Below are 18621 nucleotides of genomic sequence, written 5' to 3'. Positions count from 1 at the left end.
CACTGGCTGTAACAAGTCTGTGTTCTGTACATTTATCACTGGTTGTAACAAGTCTGCTTGTATTCTAATGATAAAAAGATCATATCTGCCTCTTTACATCAAGACATGTGATTAAGATCAATAGTTATATTCTCTCTATTTCTATAATGGTGAACAGCCAATCTACTCACTACATGAAGCAATGAGTGGCTTTGTTTCTATCACTAGTTTTATAAGCAAGACTACTGTATCACTTTTCAATCTTTGTACACATTCCTTGATCGTATATAATACAACTGACCTTCTCCTTTTTCGACAGTGTATGATAACCACGACCCACAGGGAAATCGAGAATCTTTTCCCCACAGGTATACGCTCCTGGACTAAAGTGGAGCTCCACATGAAACCGCTCGTCTGACGAGATTTCCTGAGATCAGAAACAAAGGATCATGTTAAATAAGATTTATAAACAGGTATACAACTTTACAGTACAATCTCAGTGCAGGTGTGACATTTTCTGATAGAAATTTGTTCAATTTGGATAATGAAATCAGAAATAAAACAGCTTGATGCTTTTAATTTTTCTTTTTCAATTAACACTTATTTCTAACAAACATTTGATTTAAAGTTATTCATGTATCTTGCCTTTAAAAAAAGTAACAGGATTATTAAGTCTAAATACAGCTGGTAGTAAATTCTACACTACTTAACCTTACTGGGGTCCTCAAACATCATCACTGTCTGGTAAACGTATCAATTCTACACTACTTACCTTACTGGGGTCCTCAAACATCATCACTGTCTGGTAAACGTATCAATTCTACACTACTTACCTTACTGGGGTCCTCAAACATCATCACTGTCTGGTAAACGTATCAATTCTACACTACTTACCTTACTGGGGTCCTCAAACATCATCACTGTCTGGTAAACGTATCAATTCTACACTACTTACCTTACTGGGGTCCTCAAACATCATCACTGTCTAGTAAACGTATCAATTCTACACTACTTAACCTTACTGGGGTCCTCAAACATCATCACTGTCTGGTAAACATATCAATTCTACACTACTTACCTTACTGGGGTCCTCAAACATCATCACTGTCTAGTAAACGTATCAATTCTACACTACTTAACTTACTGGGGTCCTCAAACATCATCACTGTCTGTTAAACGTATCAATTCTACACTACTTACCTTACCGAGGTCCTCAAACATCATCACTGTCTGGTAAACGTATTTCTACACTACTTAACCTTACTGGGGTCCTCAAACATCATCACTGTCTGGTAAACGTATCAATTCTACACTACTTACCTTACTGGGGTCCTCAAACATCATCACTGTCTGGTAAACGTATCAATTCTACACTACTTACCTTACCGAGGTCCTCAAACATCATCACTGTCTGGTAAACGTATCAATTCTACACTACTTAACCTTACTGGGGTCCTCAAACATCATCACTGTCTGGTAAACATATCAATTCTACACTACTTAACCTTACTGGGGTCCTCAAACATCATCACTGTCTGGTAAACGTATCAATTCTACACTACTTACCTTACTGGGGTCCTCAAACATCATCACTGTCTGGTAAACGTATCAATTCTACACTACTTACCTTACCGAGGTCCTCAAACATCATCACTGTCAGGTAAACGTATCAATTCTACACTACTTACCTTACTGGGGTCCTTAAACATCATCACTGTCTGGTAAACGTATCAATTCTACACTACTTACCTTACCGAGGTCCTCAAACATCATCACTGTCTGGTAAACATATCAATTCTACACTACTTACCTTACTGGGGTCCTCAAACATCATAATCACAATCTGTGTCATGTAGTTCAGCTCTGATAGTTCACTCACATAATCCATAGCTTTAGACCATTGGGAATCTGTTTTGTCCTAAGAATAAAACAAGGCTATCTTAGTCTCAAAACATTTCATATCTCAAGGGTGATGACTGCCAAAGGCTTCTACAATGATATAAAGAGGATCTTTTACAACTTTCCATTCATATGAAACAAGTTTGGCTCTGTAACATGAAAAATTGGTGATGGGTTTAATAAATCCTATATCAAATGGAAATGAATGTAATATTCTCTTTATCAAATAATTTAGATAATTTGGAAAATGGTTGTGAAACAGCTTTTTAATTGACTGAAAAAAATCTTTAATGGTGATATTGTCACTTCATATCTCTATCTTTGCTTATATCACAACTTATATACATCTGTTATTTTGTTAGGGTCGAACTTCTGATAAGTCAAGATATTTTCAAAGGTCCTTTGAATTTCAAGATAACAAAGTTCAACTGTATATACTGTAATGAAAATGTATATAAATATGATGAAATGAAGTTATGACGTCACAATGGAAGAAATGTGAACCATCAGCAAATCACCACTACGCTGAGACTTATGTCTTAATACCAACAATTTTCCAATGTCTCTAAAACATTGAAACTTATGGCTACTCTATAGCTACAAAGATTTCCTCAACATCCAAAATATTGGTGGATTATTGAGGATGACTGGGACATTTTTCTGGTGATTTTCCGATGTATATGTATACCCTTATGTCTTGAAATTCAGTGTATGTTGTCTAAGCTGAGAATATTAAAGTCAAACATCAAAGTTTGTGTACAGCTACAGAAAATAAAATCTGTTTGTTTCAACGATACTATAGTAATAATAGTAAATCATGATAATGAATTCTTTTATTTACACAGGGTTACATATTTAGACATCTAGTTCACAATATGGCCCCATTAAAGAATGAGAGAATGTGGCTCTCCAATGTTTATAATCTATTATTTAACGAGATCAGTGAAATGAGTTACCCCACAGAGTCCTCCATATCGCAGCATGTTGAGGAGGGAATGGATGTGGCTCTCACTGGTGAAGTACAGCCGGGTCCTTACAAACCTCTCCGGTGATGCCACATTGTTGGAATATCTAAAGGTAAAACATGTTCATGTTATATATGCTACAATGGCCATTACAGAACAATAAATTAAAGTGATTTAATTAGATATCATTAAAAACATATCAATCTCTTTTTATTTTTCGGATTTAACACAACTCTACAGCCAAATTTTCATGTCATCTGGAATTTTATAATGTGAAGCCTGCATAAATCAGGCTAAAATTCCATTATGCAGAGAGAAGAGGGATTTTGAAGACATAATAAATTTCCTCTTTTTGGCCCCATCATTCTGCTTCTAGGAAAACTAGACCTGCAAACTCTAAGCCTATATCTGGACCAAAACAAATATATGTTTCACTACTACACTAATAATACTAACTTAAAGGCACTACATCACACATACTTGGAATTGAGACGAGTACTTTCTCCCTCTTCATCTTCAAATGGACAAACACACTGTTGTAGATCACTCCTGATCTTTCTCATCAGTGGTGTACACAGGCTCTGGGAGATGTGTTGTTTCTCTCCAACAGTGATACCATACTCCTTCAAATAAAAACATACTCCTTCAAATATAACCATACTCCTTCAAATAAAAACATACTCCTTCAAATATAACCATACTCCTTCAAATATAACCATACTCCTTCAAATAAAAACATACTCCTTCAAATATAACCATACTCCTTCAAATAAAAACATACTCCTTCAAATATAACCATACTCCTTCAAATAAAAACATACTCCTTCAAATATAACCATACTCCTTCAAATATAACCATACTCCTTCAAATATAAACATACTCCTTCAAATATAAACATACTCCTTCAAATAAAAACATACTCCTTCAAATATAACCATACTCCTTCAAATAAAAACATACTCCTTCAAATATAACCATACTCCTTCAAATATAACCATACTCCTTCAAATATAACCATACTCCTTCAAATATAACCATACTCCTTCAAATATAACCATACTCCTTCAAATAAAAACATACTCCTTCAAATATAACCATACTCCTTCAAATATAACCATACTCCTTCAAATAAAAACATACTCCTTCAAATATAACCATACTCCTTCAAATAAAAACATAAAATATAACCATACTCCTTCAAATATAACCATACTCCTTCAAATATAACCATACTCCTTCAAATAAAAACATACTCCTTCAAATATAACCATACTCCTTCAAATATAACCATACTCCTTCAAATATAACCATACTCCTTCAAATATAACCATACTCCTTCAAATATAACCATACTCATTCAAATATAACCATACTCCTTCAAATATAAACATACTCCTCAAATATAACCATACTCCTTCAAATATAACCATACTCCTTCAAATATAACCATACTCCTTCAAATATAACCATACTCCTTCAAATATAACCATACTCCTTCAAATATAACCATACTCCTTCAAATATAACCATACTCCTTCAAATATAACCATACTCCTTCAAATATAACCATACTCCTTCAAATATAACCATACTCCTTCAAATATAACCATACTCCTTCAAATATAACCATACTCCTTCAAATATAAACATACTCCTTCAAATATAACCATACTCCTTCAAATATAACCATACTCCTTCAAATATAACCATACTCATTCAAATAAAGTCATACTTCCTCAAAGAAAATTGAACTACTAAAAGTTAATATGTAAGATTAAATTATTCAAAATTGTGCTAGAAATAAGTCAGATGTTTCATTACAATGTATCTGCCTGTGTTAATTTAGTACTGACATCTACTGTGAACAATTATGTATTGACCAGAGGCCAGAGGTATTCTGTCGTTACTGATCTACTACACATGTTCATGTATTAGTTTGTTCCCTGATTATATAAGTCATTACCTGAAGCCTATCTAAGTAGTTTGTATGAAGATCAGTGTAACATTATCTTGTTATAAACAGCCGAATCTCAACCCTAGTCTCAACTTATGAAATTTAACAAGTTATCATTTTAATGGCGCCATGACTCAAACAAACCTGGCAGTCAACAACAAAGGATCAATGAGCTACAAGGAAAAAAACAACACCAACTTATGACTATCATGCCATGTGATTTGTCTGAGGAGGTACCCGCTCAAGAGTGTTTATGAACAATGCTGTGTCTTAATTGTATGTATATGAAGGGAGACATTGCTATGTATTACCTGTGGTATAACAATATCAGACAGTGATGACCCTGTATATGGAGGGACATAGAGATATGTATTACCTGTGGTATAACAATATCAGACAGTGATGACCCTGTATATGGAGGGAGACATTGCTATGTATTACCTGTGGTATAACAATATCAGACAGTGATGACCCTGTATATGGAGGGAGACATTGCTATGTATTACCTGTGGTATAACAATATCAGACAGTGATGACCCTGTATATGGAGGGAGACATTGCTATGTATTACCTGTGGTATAACAATATCAGACAGTGATGACCCTGTATATGGAGGGAGACATTGCTATGTATTACCTGTGGTATAACAATATCAGACAGTGATGACCCTGTATATGGAGGGAGACATTGCTATGTATTACCTGTGGTATAACAATATCAGACAGTGATGACCCTGTATATGGAGGGAGACATTGCTATGTATTACCTGTGGTATAACAATATCAGACAGTGATGACCCTGTATATGGAGGGACATAGAGATATGTATTACCTGTGGTATTGCTATGTATTACCTGTATTACCTGGTATAACAATATCAGACAGTGATGACCCTGTATATGGAGGGAGACATTGCTATGTATTACCTGTGGTATAACAATATCAGACAGTGATGACCCTGTATATGGAGGGAGACATTGCTATGTATTACCTGTGGTATAACAATATCAGACAGTGATGACCCTATATGGAGGGAGACATTGCTATGTATTACCTGTGGTATAACAATATCAGACAGTGATGACCCTGTATATGGAGGGAGACCTATGTATTACCTGTGGTATATATCAGACAGTGATGACCCTGTATATGGACATTGCTATGTATTACCTGTGGTATAACAATATCAGACAGTGATGACCCTGTATATGGAGGGAGACATTGCTATGTATTACCTGTGGTATAACAATATCAGACAGTGATGACCCTGTATATGGAGGGAGACATTGCTATGTATTACCTGTGGTATAACAATATCAGACAGTGATGACCCTGTATATGGAGGGAGACATTGCTATGTATTACCTGTGGTATAACAATATCAGACAGTGATGACCCTGTATATGGAGGGAGACATTGCTATGTATTACCTGTGGTATAACAATATCAGACAGTGATGACCCTGTATATGCTATGGAGGGAGACATTGCTATGTATTACCTGTGGTATAACAATATCAGACAGTGATGACCCTGTATATGGAGGGAGACATTGCTATGTATTACCTGTGGTATAACAATATCAGACAGTGATGACCCTGTATATGGAGGGAGACATTGCTATGTATTACCTGTGGTATAACAATATCAGACAGTGATGACCCTGTATATGGAGGGAGACATTGCTATGTATTACCTGTGGTATAACAATATCAGACAGTGATGACCCTGTATATGGAGGGAGACATTGCTATGTATTACCTGTGGTATAACAATATCAGACAGTGATGACCCTGTATATGGAGGGAGACATTGCTATGTATTACCTGTGGTATAACAATATCAGCCAGTGATGACCCTGTATATGGAGGGAGACATTGCTATGTATTACCTGTGGTATAACAATATCAGACAGTGATGACCCTGTATATGGAGGGAGACATTGCTATGTATTACCTGTGGTATAACAATATCAGACAGTGATGACCCTGTATATGGAGGGAGACATTGCTATGTATTACCTGTGGTATAACAATATCAGACAGTGATGACCCTGTATATGGAGGGAGACATTGCTATGTATTACCTGTGGTATAACAATATCAGACAGTGATGACCCTGTATATGGAGGGAGACATTGCTATGTATTACCTGTGGTATAACAATATCAGACAGTGATGACCCTGTATATGGACGGAGACATTGCTATGTATTACCTGTGGTATAACAATATCAGCCATAGCCCGTGAACATTTGAACAGGTCCTCAGCTTTCTTGATTTGAAGCGTGGATTGATTATGTTGTAGGTCGTACTTAATACAGTCGTAGATATCAGGGATTTTACTGATGTCGAAACGGCCATCCTTCATCCTGAAATCTTTTTCTAGTTTTGCCCAGCGACGAATCAGCAACTCCCATGATTCTCCATTGTAAAGTTTGAGTTCTGTATAATATAAACCGTACAGTCATTAATGTAGCTCATATAGATCACTGTATTATCTCTTATATTGTAAGTTTTATTGTTAGAGAATAAATGTTCCAGTGAAACAAAATCACAGTCAATTTTTAGACAGTTTGTTAAGTCTGATTGTCAAATTAAGCACATGTTTGAACAGCCATTTTTTATTTTTTGAAATCTACCTTACTTTATGTGTACCTAACATCTTGTCATAAACTGACCCCAGTTTACTACTTCATATGGTACCTCAACTCACCAGTATTTGATCTCAACCTATCACTGTGTATGTACCTCAACTCACCAGTATTTGAACCCAACCTACCACTGTGTATGTACCTCAACTAACCAGTATTTGATTCCAACCTACCACTATGTATGTACCTCAACTAACCAGTATTTGATCGCTGCCAACCACTATGTATGTACCTCACCATAGCTGGATATTTTCTCCACTTACCACTGCCTGGATGGTTTGGTCATTAAATTTGATCCTTACCTACAACAGGGTTGCTGTATCCACCTTGTTAGTGTGCTCTGACCTTTGAAGGAATTGACCTGGACATACCACAGTGTGGGCATATGACTTATCTTACAACAACGTTGCTTACTTTTCTGTGTTAGTACATTGCCCCTTGCCTTGAACATCACTCTGACCTTTACCTTGACCTTCACTCTGTTTTTTTTTTTTTCAAAACTTTTATTAACAAAAGACAATGACATATACAACACATACAAAACATGGACATACTTTACATATACAGTAACAATACAAAACAATTTTTAACATTACTTCAGACCTTCACTCTGACCTTTACCTTGACCTTCACTCTGTTTTTTTTTTTTCAAAACTTTTATTAACAAAAGACAATGACATATACAACACATACAAAACATGGACATACTTTACATATACAGTAACAATACAAAACAATTTTTAACATTACTTCAGACCTTCACTCTGACCTTTGCACTGACCTTCACTCTGACCTTTGCCCTGACCTTCACTCTGGCCTTCATATTTACCTTTACCCTGACTTACCTCTGTGTCGGTGCTCCATCTTGAGTCGGCGTATTTGAGCGGTCAGTTCCTTCACCATATCATGGATATTACGGCACATCTTCTGTGGGTTGTAGATATACTTCAGGGCACGACTCAAGGAGTCTGTCCGTGTCGGGGCCAACTAACAAACAAAAGAAAGATTTTAAACATACTGATTTTCCTCTCATATGAAATTCAATTTACATAAAATTAAACAAATTCAGAATATAAAATTTGTTTACAAAATCAAAACTTGGTCTGAATATTACACATAAAAAACTTGGTAAAAAGTAGAAAAAAGGAAGAAAACATCAACATGGCAAATGAACATGTAACACTAAGTACATAATACAAAATTAACAGGTAAGAAAATAAAAGCAAACTTTACAATTCTCCATGTTACTGGTGTAAAAACTTGAGCAAACCTTTTCATAGTCAACTTCATCAAACTCCTTGTTCACATTCAACATGCTCATCAGTCGTTCTTTGACTCTGAAATAACATTAAGAATCATTTCAAAACAAAGCAGTCCCAAAGGTATTTACTAACACAGTGTAGACTTTTTACAACAGGCAAGGGTAGTAGGAATCTACAGATCTATAGTGTAAATAGCACTTTTACAGCTGACCTACATGTGTTGGTACTTGGAGGTTTGTCTCTCTGATTCAGAGACTGAAACAACACTTTTACAGCTGACTTACATGTGTTGGTACTTGGAGGTTTGTCTCTCTGATTCAGAGACTGAAACAACACTTTTACAGCTGACTTACATGTGTTGGTACTTGGAGGTTTGTCTCTCTGATTCAGAGACTGAAACAACACTTTTACAGCTGACTTACATGTGTTGGTACTTGGAGGTTTCACCCTGTTTGTCCAATAGTCCATTAGTATTAGCGCTCTTCACCATCTGTACTAAGATTGGAGTTAGCTCCCCTTCCAAGGCCAGCAACCCCTGTCAATAGGATTTACGTTATTACAATAAGCTTTGTTTTAGTTTATTACATCAAAATGATGTTTCCTGAAAAATAAATGAATCAATAAAATAACAAACTATTTATAAACGAATTAAAGAAAAAATTAATTTAAGATGTACTGTAACCATATTCCTGGCAATTGTCATGTTGTAAACAGATCACATTCATTATCATTTATTTACAAATTCCACTTACAAATTTAAACTGTAAATTTGAGAGTCTGAGCAAAAGATCTCTCTATATGACCTTGACTTACACACCTGTGCAAACCTATAATCCTTAATGAAAGCAGTATGACCTTGACCCATACATCTGAGAAAATAAAGTTCTACCGAGCAAATAAGCTGTTTTACCTTGACATATGAATCTGTACAAAAACTTGACCCACATATCTGAGAAAATAATGATTTATAGAGCTGTATGACCTTGACCTACAAACCTTAGCAAAAGCTGCTGCAGTCATCTGGACACGTCCCTCATCAGAAGCATAGATTTTGAGGTCATGTCGGAAAGTGCTGTGAAGGCGAAGGAATCCTAAACCTGGTGTCTCAAACTGGCCTGTAATAGGGAGGGGACAGTAAATGAAATCAAGGCATGATGGTCTCTTAAAACTGATTAAAAATTCTATATTCTATTCTTACCAATCAACTAAGCTGTTTTAATCCTAATCATCATTACTCTTTCAATCTTTATTTACAATTTGTTAATTCAGGAAGCAAATTTATCAGGTTAGAAAATTGCTCAGAAACAGTCATTTTTCAGGGTATACACCAGGTATATAAAACACTAGGTTTTATATACAAGATCTTCCCAGGATACATCTGGTTATCCTTGCTATAAACAAGCAGTTAAAAGAGTCTTTACATTATTGATCCTTCAGACTTTCAATAAGGTCAAGGTCATTTCTTTGAGTTTATTTTATTGGTTTCATATCTGCTTGATTTCTGTAACTAAACATTTCTCTGTTAGTGAGAAGTTCTCTGGAGACCTGCACACATTTGACCTCTGTGACCTTTAAATTTATTAATTACAACTATAGTTGTTACTTTGTCCACAAAGTCATCTGACCTTTGTGACCTTAAAAGGTATTGTTTACAACTGCAGGTTTTACCTTGTCCACCAGGATATAGCGTCCTGAAAGCTTTGCCTAAATCTTCTGCTTGTATTTTTCCAGCCGGAGTTAACTCCCCTCCCCACTTCACTATCAACAATAAAGACGGCTGGCGTGGAGAGTCATCTAATAAAAAGATAAATAAATGTAAGAACAGATACAACCTTAATACCTTATCACTGAAAATATACTGTAATATATAGAGCACAATGAGGAAGACAACAGTGACAATTATCATATGATAAATACATTAGATTAGACTTGGCTTGGTAAGAGTTACAGAGACCTAAAATCTGTAACCAACTAACAAATCCTTTGTTTTCTATTACAGCTACCCTGTCATTCTTTCTTTACTGCACAGTGGTTATGTAACGACACTGATTGTTATCGGTGTCATTGTACCAGATCAATACATGTCATTCATGGTGTTATGAACACATATCAGGAAAAACCTAGCAGAGATTATTATTGTTGTCTCTAGGACTCATGATGTCATATGCAATGAACTGTATAGACTTTTTATTTTTGATGGTTTAACATTCTGTATTTTTACAAAATGTTTTGATCGAAAAGGCAGGAATTTTTTCATGGAGGTGATGACACAGATCGTGGTTCTCTGAAGTAATCTTATCTCCAAGGCAGCTCATTTTCACGATTCTATTCTACCTTCAAATAGAGCAAAAACCAAATGACAAGGAGAAGGAATCCCTCTTTACCATTCCTGGACAAAATTTTATGAAGTTCATCATAAACTCACATTTTGAGAATCCCTATAAGTTTCAGAAGGACAAAACAAATAAGGTCTTCTCATAATGGTTAACAATTTACGCAAAGTGTCATCCCTCTACTGTGACTGATTATAAAGTTATGAAGCATGGATGCACAGACAGACAGAGCACTGACTACAGGACATCCACTACCTAATACCATTTCCAGTGTGTACCTTCATCACATACACAACTTTGGGATTCATTGTCCTATGAACTCCTGTTTTATTTACAATATTGGGCCCTACTGACAGGTGATAAGTGGAATATAATCACCCACAGGTCCCCATAATCATCTTGTGACACTATAACTTACACCTACATGCATGCATTGTGACATCATCAGAGAAAGAGAGACAGGGAATGAAAATATTGTCATTTAAATTTCACATCATTATTACAAACATCAACAAATGTTAAACACGCTTTGATTATATGATAAACATAAACTTACGTGAGTTTCTACATAATAAACAAGAATTCTGAAACTTGTTAAAATATATACTGTAAATCACTTAGATTTCGTGAATATTTTATTTCGTGAACTTACTTTTTCAGACATATTCGTGGATACATGATTTCCCAAATGCTGATCTATAAATGACCGAAAATTTGCAATGATGATCTACGAGAGATCTGGACTATTCAAAACTCCTATATTGGTAGCCAAATCAACATGAATGCCATCAAGGTTATTTTCATACAATCGTGAAGGATTTGAATTTGTGATTAACTCTCTTTACCTGTTAATGTGGAAGTAAATCCCATGCGAAATATATAAGTAATTTACAGTATGTTAATCTCTCTAGCAAGCTAGCTAGTATGGATTTAAGTACAAGTTCCATTCAGTGACATTAATTAAGGTGTTGAGATAGTGGTAAGTCTTAGTTTGGTCAGTTGATGGGATAGATCTTATTTGAATTATAGAATTTCAATTGCTACACTAATAATCAATAGTATTGTACAAATACATTTCCAAATTCTAAGAATTAAAAAAAAAAGAATTCTGAATTGACAAACAATGCAATCATTCTATATATAGGTCTATGTAGTATCACTAAACCATCACAAAAAGACAAGATCTGGTCGTCAACTATTCTAATGTTACAAATAAACTTACACCTCAGCAGACAAGTGAAGCAACTAATGGATATAAGAGAAGGCAGGAAAGATATATTTCTCACTTGGACATTTAGGTACTCAGGTATTTCAGGTATTTAAGATATTTCAGGTATTTATTTTATGTATTTAAGATATTTCAGGTATTTAAGATATTTCAGGTATTAAGATATTTCAGGTATTTAAGATATTTCAGATATTTCAGGTATTAATTTAAGATATTTCAGGTATTTCAGGTATTTAAGATATTTCAGGTATTTAAGATATTTCAGGTATTTAAGATATTTCAGGTATTTAAGGTATTTCAGGTATTTCAGGTATTTAAGATATTTCAGGTATTTAAGATATTTCAGGTATTTCAGGTATTTAAGATAGGTATTTCACCTTTTTCTAGTATTACAGATATTCTTGATATTTCAGCTATTTAGTAACATCAAAAGATGTTTACTTATACTACCACTCTGTATCAAAACAAATATGTTTTTTTAGAAAATGGACATCCAGGTTTCACCACTGATATTTAACACCGTGACTCAAGACATACCATTGTAAATATAATTATATATAATACAATGATAATAGTTTATGTGACCATAACAAAAAGAAAATGCAAAGAAGTTCATAAATATATTACAAGAATTTCGTGGGAGGGGAGGGGGGGAGGAGGAGGAAGAAGAAAGACAGTATGACCTTGTCTATGGCAGAGGCTATTTTCCTGAATTTCACACACTGATATGGGAGTGTAAGCATTAAAATCAAACCAGTACTTAGTACAAAAGTTATAAAAGTCAAACCACGCAAAAATGCATTTATTAAAGTTATAGAAATTCTTACTGTTTTCACAGTTATCACACTCATCAAAACTGCAATGTTCAATCTCACCATTCAAATCTGTCAAAAAAATGGTCATCAAATCAATCAATTTAGCAGAAAAAAAAGTTGAAAAAAAGCAAATTTCATTTTGGCTTTGCAACAAAGGAAAGCAGAATGATTTTGATATGGCAACTAAAGTAAGCAAATTTGAATTTGACTAGGCAACAAAAGAAAGCAAAATAAACTTTTGTCATATGTCATTGCAAAAATTATAATAGAAATGTGATATTTTTAGAAAAATTTAATAATGATGATGAAAATGATGAAATAATGGAGGTTTAATGATGAGAGGGACATTGGTGTTATTTTTGTATTCCATAGTTTAGTAATGAACAAAGAAAATACACATTGAAGTCGTGAGATGATGGAAAACAATGAATTATTAGAAAAGTAAGTTTAGATGCATGAAAGAAATAGGTTACCTCCCTGACATATATAATTAGAACAGCAAGTGTTATTAAATGAAATGAATGGGTTACCTCCCTTAAATATATGATTAGAACAGCAAATTTTGATAAATGAAACAAATGGGTTACCTCCCTTACATATATGATTAGAACAGCAAGTTTTTATAAAGGAAATGAATGGGTTACCTCCCTTACATATATGATGAGAACAGCAAGTTTTTATAAAGGAAATGAATGGGTTACCTCCCTTACATATATGATTATAACAGCAAGTTTTGATAAATGAAACAAATGGTTTCATATATGATTAGAAAAGCAAGTTTTGATAAATGAAATGAATGGTTACCTCCCTTACATATATGATGATAACAGCCAGTTTTGATAAATGAAATGAATGGGTTACCTCCCTTACATTTATAATTAGAACAGCAAGTTTTGATAAATGAAATCAATGGGTTAGCTCTCTTACATATATATGATTAGAAAAACATGTTTTAATGAATGAAACTTCCCTTAGATATATCTCTAAGCAAATACCATCATTTAATGTACATATCAATGCAGTTACCTTATATATATGTAGTTTTTTTTTCAATTAAAACAATTATTATATATGAACCATAATTGTTGAACAAACAGTAAGATATCAATTTATCTTTGTTATTGGAATAAGGACTGCTTTCTTTACCTCTGACTGAACTATATCTTGCATTACAAATAGTTCAGTCTTAACTTTCAGCTAATATCATTTACTGGATAAATTATCCCCCCTTCACTCTGGCTCGATAACCTACCCCAGTATCAATCCAGCATGAATAATCAATAAGCTCCATTAGAGATGAACAGATTAAATTTACTCATTTTTTCCTGAGTATTCAAACCCATTGCAGTATACAAACCTGTCAGATTAAGAGTTTAATCAACAGCATTAACAATATCAGACAATATACAGACAGACATGCAATGTATTTGATGGAGGTTTACTTTAACTATCACTCAGTTTTACATAAAAATGTTTCGACAGACACAAGACATTTTAAATATTTTATTGACTTACAGGTAAGATGATCATGCAGCATGGCAATAAGTTAGGAAAACCATTGATGGCAATTGTTTTAATTGATGTTTCTAAAGGGAATAAACATATGATAAATACAACTGAATTTTTAGGAATTCTGTGATATAACTTTGAGTATATGTTCCACGCCATGATATACAATATAATTTCCCGGTTTGAATGAGACCAATAGATGTAAACAGTCTATAAGCCTCTGTTGTGTTTGCAGAGGACCAGATATACAAGATAACATTTTGAGAGCCAGGATTAAAAAATTAATCCTACAATAGATATTTGTTAACCTTGGGTATATCACATGAATGAGGGAGACGTACTTCTTTGTTAACCCTCAGCATGAAATTATTGTGAGAGACATAGCCCTTGGTGTGTCATGTTTAAGAGAGGTCAAATCAAAAGAAGTTTTCAAAAGTCTGTTGAAATGTATTGAATGTACCGGTAAGTCATACAATTTTCATTTGGAATCCTCTAAACAACTTTATGATATTCATTTCACCTTGATCTTTCATGTTGTGTTTAATAAAGTTAAATTTTAATATTTTGCTGATTTTGACCTAAACCTTCTTTAGAAAATAAATAACCACATCAGTAACGATTTCTACTTTAAATTTTATGTTGTTCTTACAAGATGTGCAATTTTAATTTAATTTTTGAACCATTGTTATTGCTAATTAAAATCAATCAGCAAAGCAAAAATACCCAATTAAACAAAAAGATTGTGCAGCCTAGTGATATACAATGAGTATGATTGATGATAATGACCAACAACAGCTGTAGAAGGAAAAACCTCAAGGACACAAACCTTCCTCACTCGACGATTTCTTTGGATGACCATAGGGTTGGTACTTGAGTTGAACTTTTCTATTGATTCCAGAAAAATGTCCATACCTTCAAAACACAAATAAATTTTCAATGTTTGTTAATATGACAGTTAAGATATTGGGGCTTAATTAACAGGCATTTGTAGTGGGTTAGGAATGAGAATGTTCTCTTTGATAAATAATAGAAATTATTTCTACATTTTGTTTGATAAACTGTTGATGCTGGAATGTTAATAGGACATTTATTATCACAGACATGGAGCGTTACAATTAAAACCAGAACAAAAATAAAAATTGGCACAATAAGTATTAGAGGTAATTACCTATCAAACTGATGTTTCTACATCAGGATGATTGTCATTTTAGGTTGACAGAAGAATTCCTTTGAAAAAGTAATGGTGACCTTGACCTTGACCACAGATATTTGAATTTGTCCATGATATAATAGTCCTTTTTAAGTATGTAAAGTTTGATACAAAATAAGGAAGGATACCAAAAGAGTGCTGACAGGGTGTTGTATAAATATGTAAGGGAACATCCATACATCTGATCTTAGTAAATAGAAAAGTCCTAACAGAAAGAGTCATCATCCTGGGTGTCCTCAAACATATATCAGATCAGTATGAAATCAAAGATGGCTACGTAATGGTATTCAATAGAGCCCCATAAAGGGAGGTTCAACCTTAACCATATAAATATTTACACCACAGTTCTCATGATGGCTAACCTAGCTAACTTAAATATGTAAACCAATGATAAAACCACAGAATCCTGATGTTGATGTTCAAGCTTCAACCTCATTGATTCTACAACAATAGTTAACTGTTTCACTCACTATTTATTGCTCTGTCTAATCTCATTTACATATTTTCTGAATAAAGTGATAAAATTGCAAGCAACCTTTTCACAATCTATAGAAATCTGCTGGGCATTAAGGAAATATTTTCCAGAAGGATATCATGCAATTTTATCAACTGAAATTAAATAAAAATTTAATTCTAATTCAATATATATTTAATCATATAAAGTGACATTTTTTTACTGATATTTTTCATGATAGCATATATATATTTGTATATATCAAGTGTATCCCCTTTTGACCAATGACAGATGGTTTTCACAGTTAAATGTATATATAGAGATTAGTCAATAATTATGAAATAAAGTTAACTGCTGATCAACAGTCTGGATATGTAAATTTTTGTATCATATATGATAACGCATATTAAAATGGCGTCCTGCCTGAATTGGTTGTTACAATGTTGGCCATGAATGTCACTTATTTTGTAAATCTTAAATGACTTTGAGTTCTCATATAACATCTGTCACACCCATAATAAAACCTGATGCTGAAAATCCACGTTTTACTTTATGTGCCACCACTGTCACTGTCATGTGTTTATGTTTACAAAAATGAACTGCCTCATTTTCAACACTATTACGTAACATTACTAGCACTTAATTAGAGAGGGGTTTCCTGAGCCAAAGAAGTGGTCAAGCTGGACATTGGAATTCAACTGTGAATATTGGGATAGAGTAAATGGAAGTATATAAAACACGAACAATCAAAACAAAATTAATGTTTTTACCATAACGTCTCGTTAAATTCATATTACAAACAACATTTTGGGCAATACTGATAATGTAGCAGGCCATAGAGTGTAATGGAGTAAATCCAGTAATTGGAACACCCGAAATATATAGTGTGAAAAACTTCACTTCATACAATGGAGTAAATCCAGTAATTGGAACAGCCTAAACATGGAAAAGCTAAAAAGAGAACTGTTACATCCAAATACCTAATGATCATTATATTAGCCATTTAGTATTGATGAAGTGAAATGGCTGAGGACAAAATCAATATAGTTGTGTCATTATATTAGCGGTCTAGTACTGTTGAAGTGGAATGGCAGTAAACAAAAGTCAATTTAAATGTACCAGCTCATTTCCTTTTTCAGTAACTCTTGCCCGAGCAAAACCTAAAACAGCATCCTCACAGAAAAATATTGTTGCATAGAAACAGTATCTAAAACATTTCAGTTTGGAGCTCTGATTATATTCTATAATACATGGATGTATCTGAATCCATTTCTAAAGATCAAATAAAATTCACTTTGTGATAAATGTTACATCAGAGTTTGATATTAGTGTTTAGGAGTAAAAGTCTAATCATTAGTTTACTAGGGAGGTTAATCTAAAATCTCTAACATTATTTTGTAAAGTAAAAAAAGGCAGCAAATTAAAAAAGAATATGTATTTAACAGAATTGCATCTGCACATGCAAATGGGTTGACAGCTGAATTATCTCCCTTTATGTCTTATACAAATTAATTTTTAAAACTGTACTTTTGAAATAATTGTTTTCACAATATTACAACATAGACATAATTCAATGAAACAGGTTTTGCTACATGGCCTGCTCATTGTGCTAAAACCATATGACAAAGGGAGGTAATCTGTCACTTTGAGGATTATGGATTGCAAAAATAATTCAAGCAAACATTTCAATAGTCTACCATATTTGTATAGAGCTGCTACTTCTTGTATTTGTTTTTTTTAGTTTTTTCTTTTTTGTTCTTTTTTCTTTTTTTTTTGTTGTTGTCATCTTGTTTTTTCATTTTGTTTGTTTTTAGTTTGCTTTTCATTTTAATGATACATTCACAACAATTGAGTGGTCGGGTGACGCAGTGTTAACACACTCGCCTCTTTTACCTAGGTGTCAGGGGCTTGGGTTTTTCCCCGGTTCTCCGGTTTCCTCTCACATTAAGACCCCTCTGCACCCTTACATCTGGGCCAACAATAGTGATTAAGAGTAAAAAATGTGAAGTTGCTGTCCAGATGTAATTAATTCCTACTATTTTTATTTATCAGTTTTAACACACCTACTTGTAATTGTCTCCTTATGTACTATTCAGAAATATCATTACTTATTTGATTTTAGTTTATCATTAATGCATTTAATAAAAAATTAAATGAAATTTTCTGAAATTAAGAAATGAATTTGAACGGAGAATGCATGCAAAGGGACAAACGGTTAACAGTATTAAAAGGAAGCAAGAGTTTCACACAACTGGCCCACAAGAAGCCATTTTATTTGCAAAGGGAATATCACACTTTCAACCAGCTGAATGGCAAAAATATTTTACTTTATTTGCAAAGGGAAGATACTTATATTCTTTTG

The 18621-nt window shown here is 33.7% G+C and overlaps 1 protein-coding gene across 3 annotated transcripts in view; it reads right to left on the bottom strand.

Moving 5' to 3' along the window:
• Positions 1–18621, bottom strand: part of LOC132560189 (inositol hexakisphosphate and diphosphoinositol-pentakisphosphate kinase 2-like) — a 72065-nt gene that overhangs the window by 37574 nt on the left and 15870 nt on the right. For all 3 annotated transcript variants that reach the window (XM_060224838.1, XM_060224840.1, XM_060224839.1), the window contains exons 13-24: positions 15422–15507; positions 13099–13155; positions 10379–10504; positions 9707–9825; positions 9133–9245; positions 8719–8785; positions 8294–8435; positions 7013–7239; positions 3324–3466; positions 2835–2949; positions 1790–1897; positions 281–406 (exon numbers count right to left, since the gene is read on the bottom strand). In XM_060224838.1, coding sequence (XP_060080821.1) covers positions 281–406; positions 1790–1897; positions 2835–2949; positions 3324–3466; positions 7013–7239; positions 8294–8435; positions 8719–8785; positions 9133–9245; positions 9707–9825; positions 10379–10504; positions 13099–13155; positions 15422–15507 — 1429 coding nt within the window. The remainder of the gene's footprint in view (positions 1–280; positions 407–1789; positions 1898–2834; positions 2950–3323; positions 3467–7012; positions 7240–8293; positions 8436–8718; positions 8786–9132; positions 9246–9706; positions 9826–10378; positions 10505–13098; positions 13156–15421; positions 15508–18621) is intronic.

The sequence above is a fragment of the Ylistrum balloti genome, unplaced genomic scaffold (genome assembly GCF_031769215.1).
Source record: "Ylistrum balloti isolate Yb309-2 unplaced genomic scaffold, AGI_CSIRO_Ybal_v1 Utg371030, whole genome shotgun sequence".
In the NCBI taxonomy this organism is placed as follows: Eukaryota; Metazoa; Mollusca; class Bivalvia; order Pectinida; family Pectinidae; genus Ylistrum; species Ylistrum balloti.
Note: the sequence above shows the minus strand (reverse complement) of the source record. Positions and strands in the feature narration are given on the sequence as shown.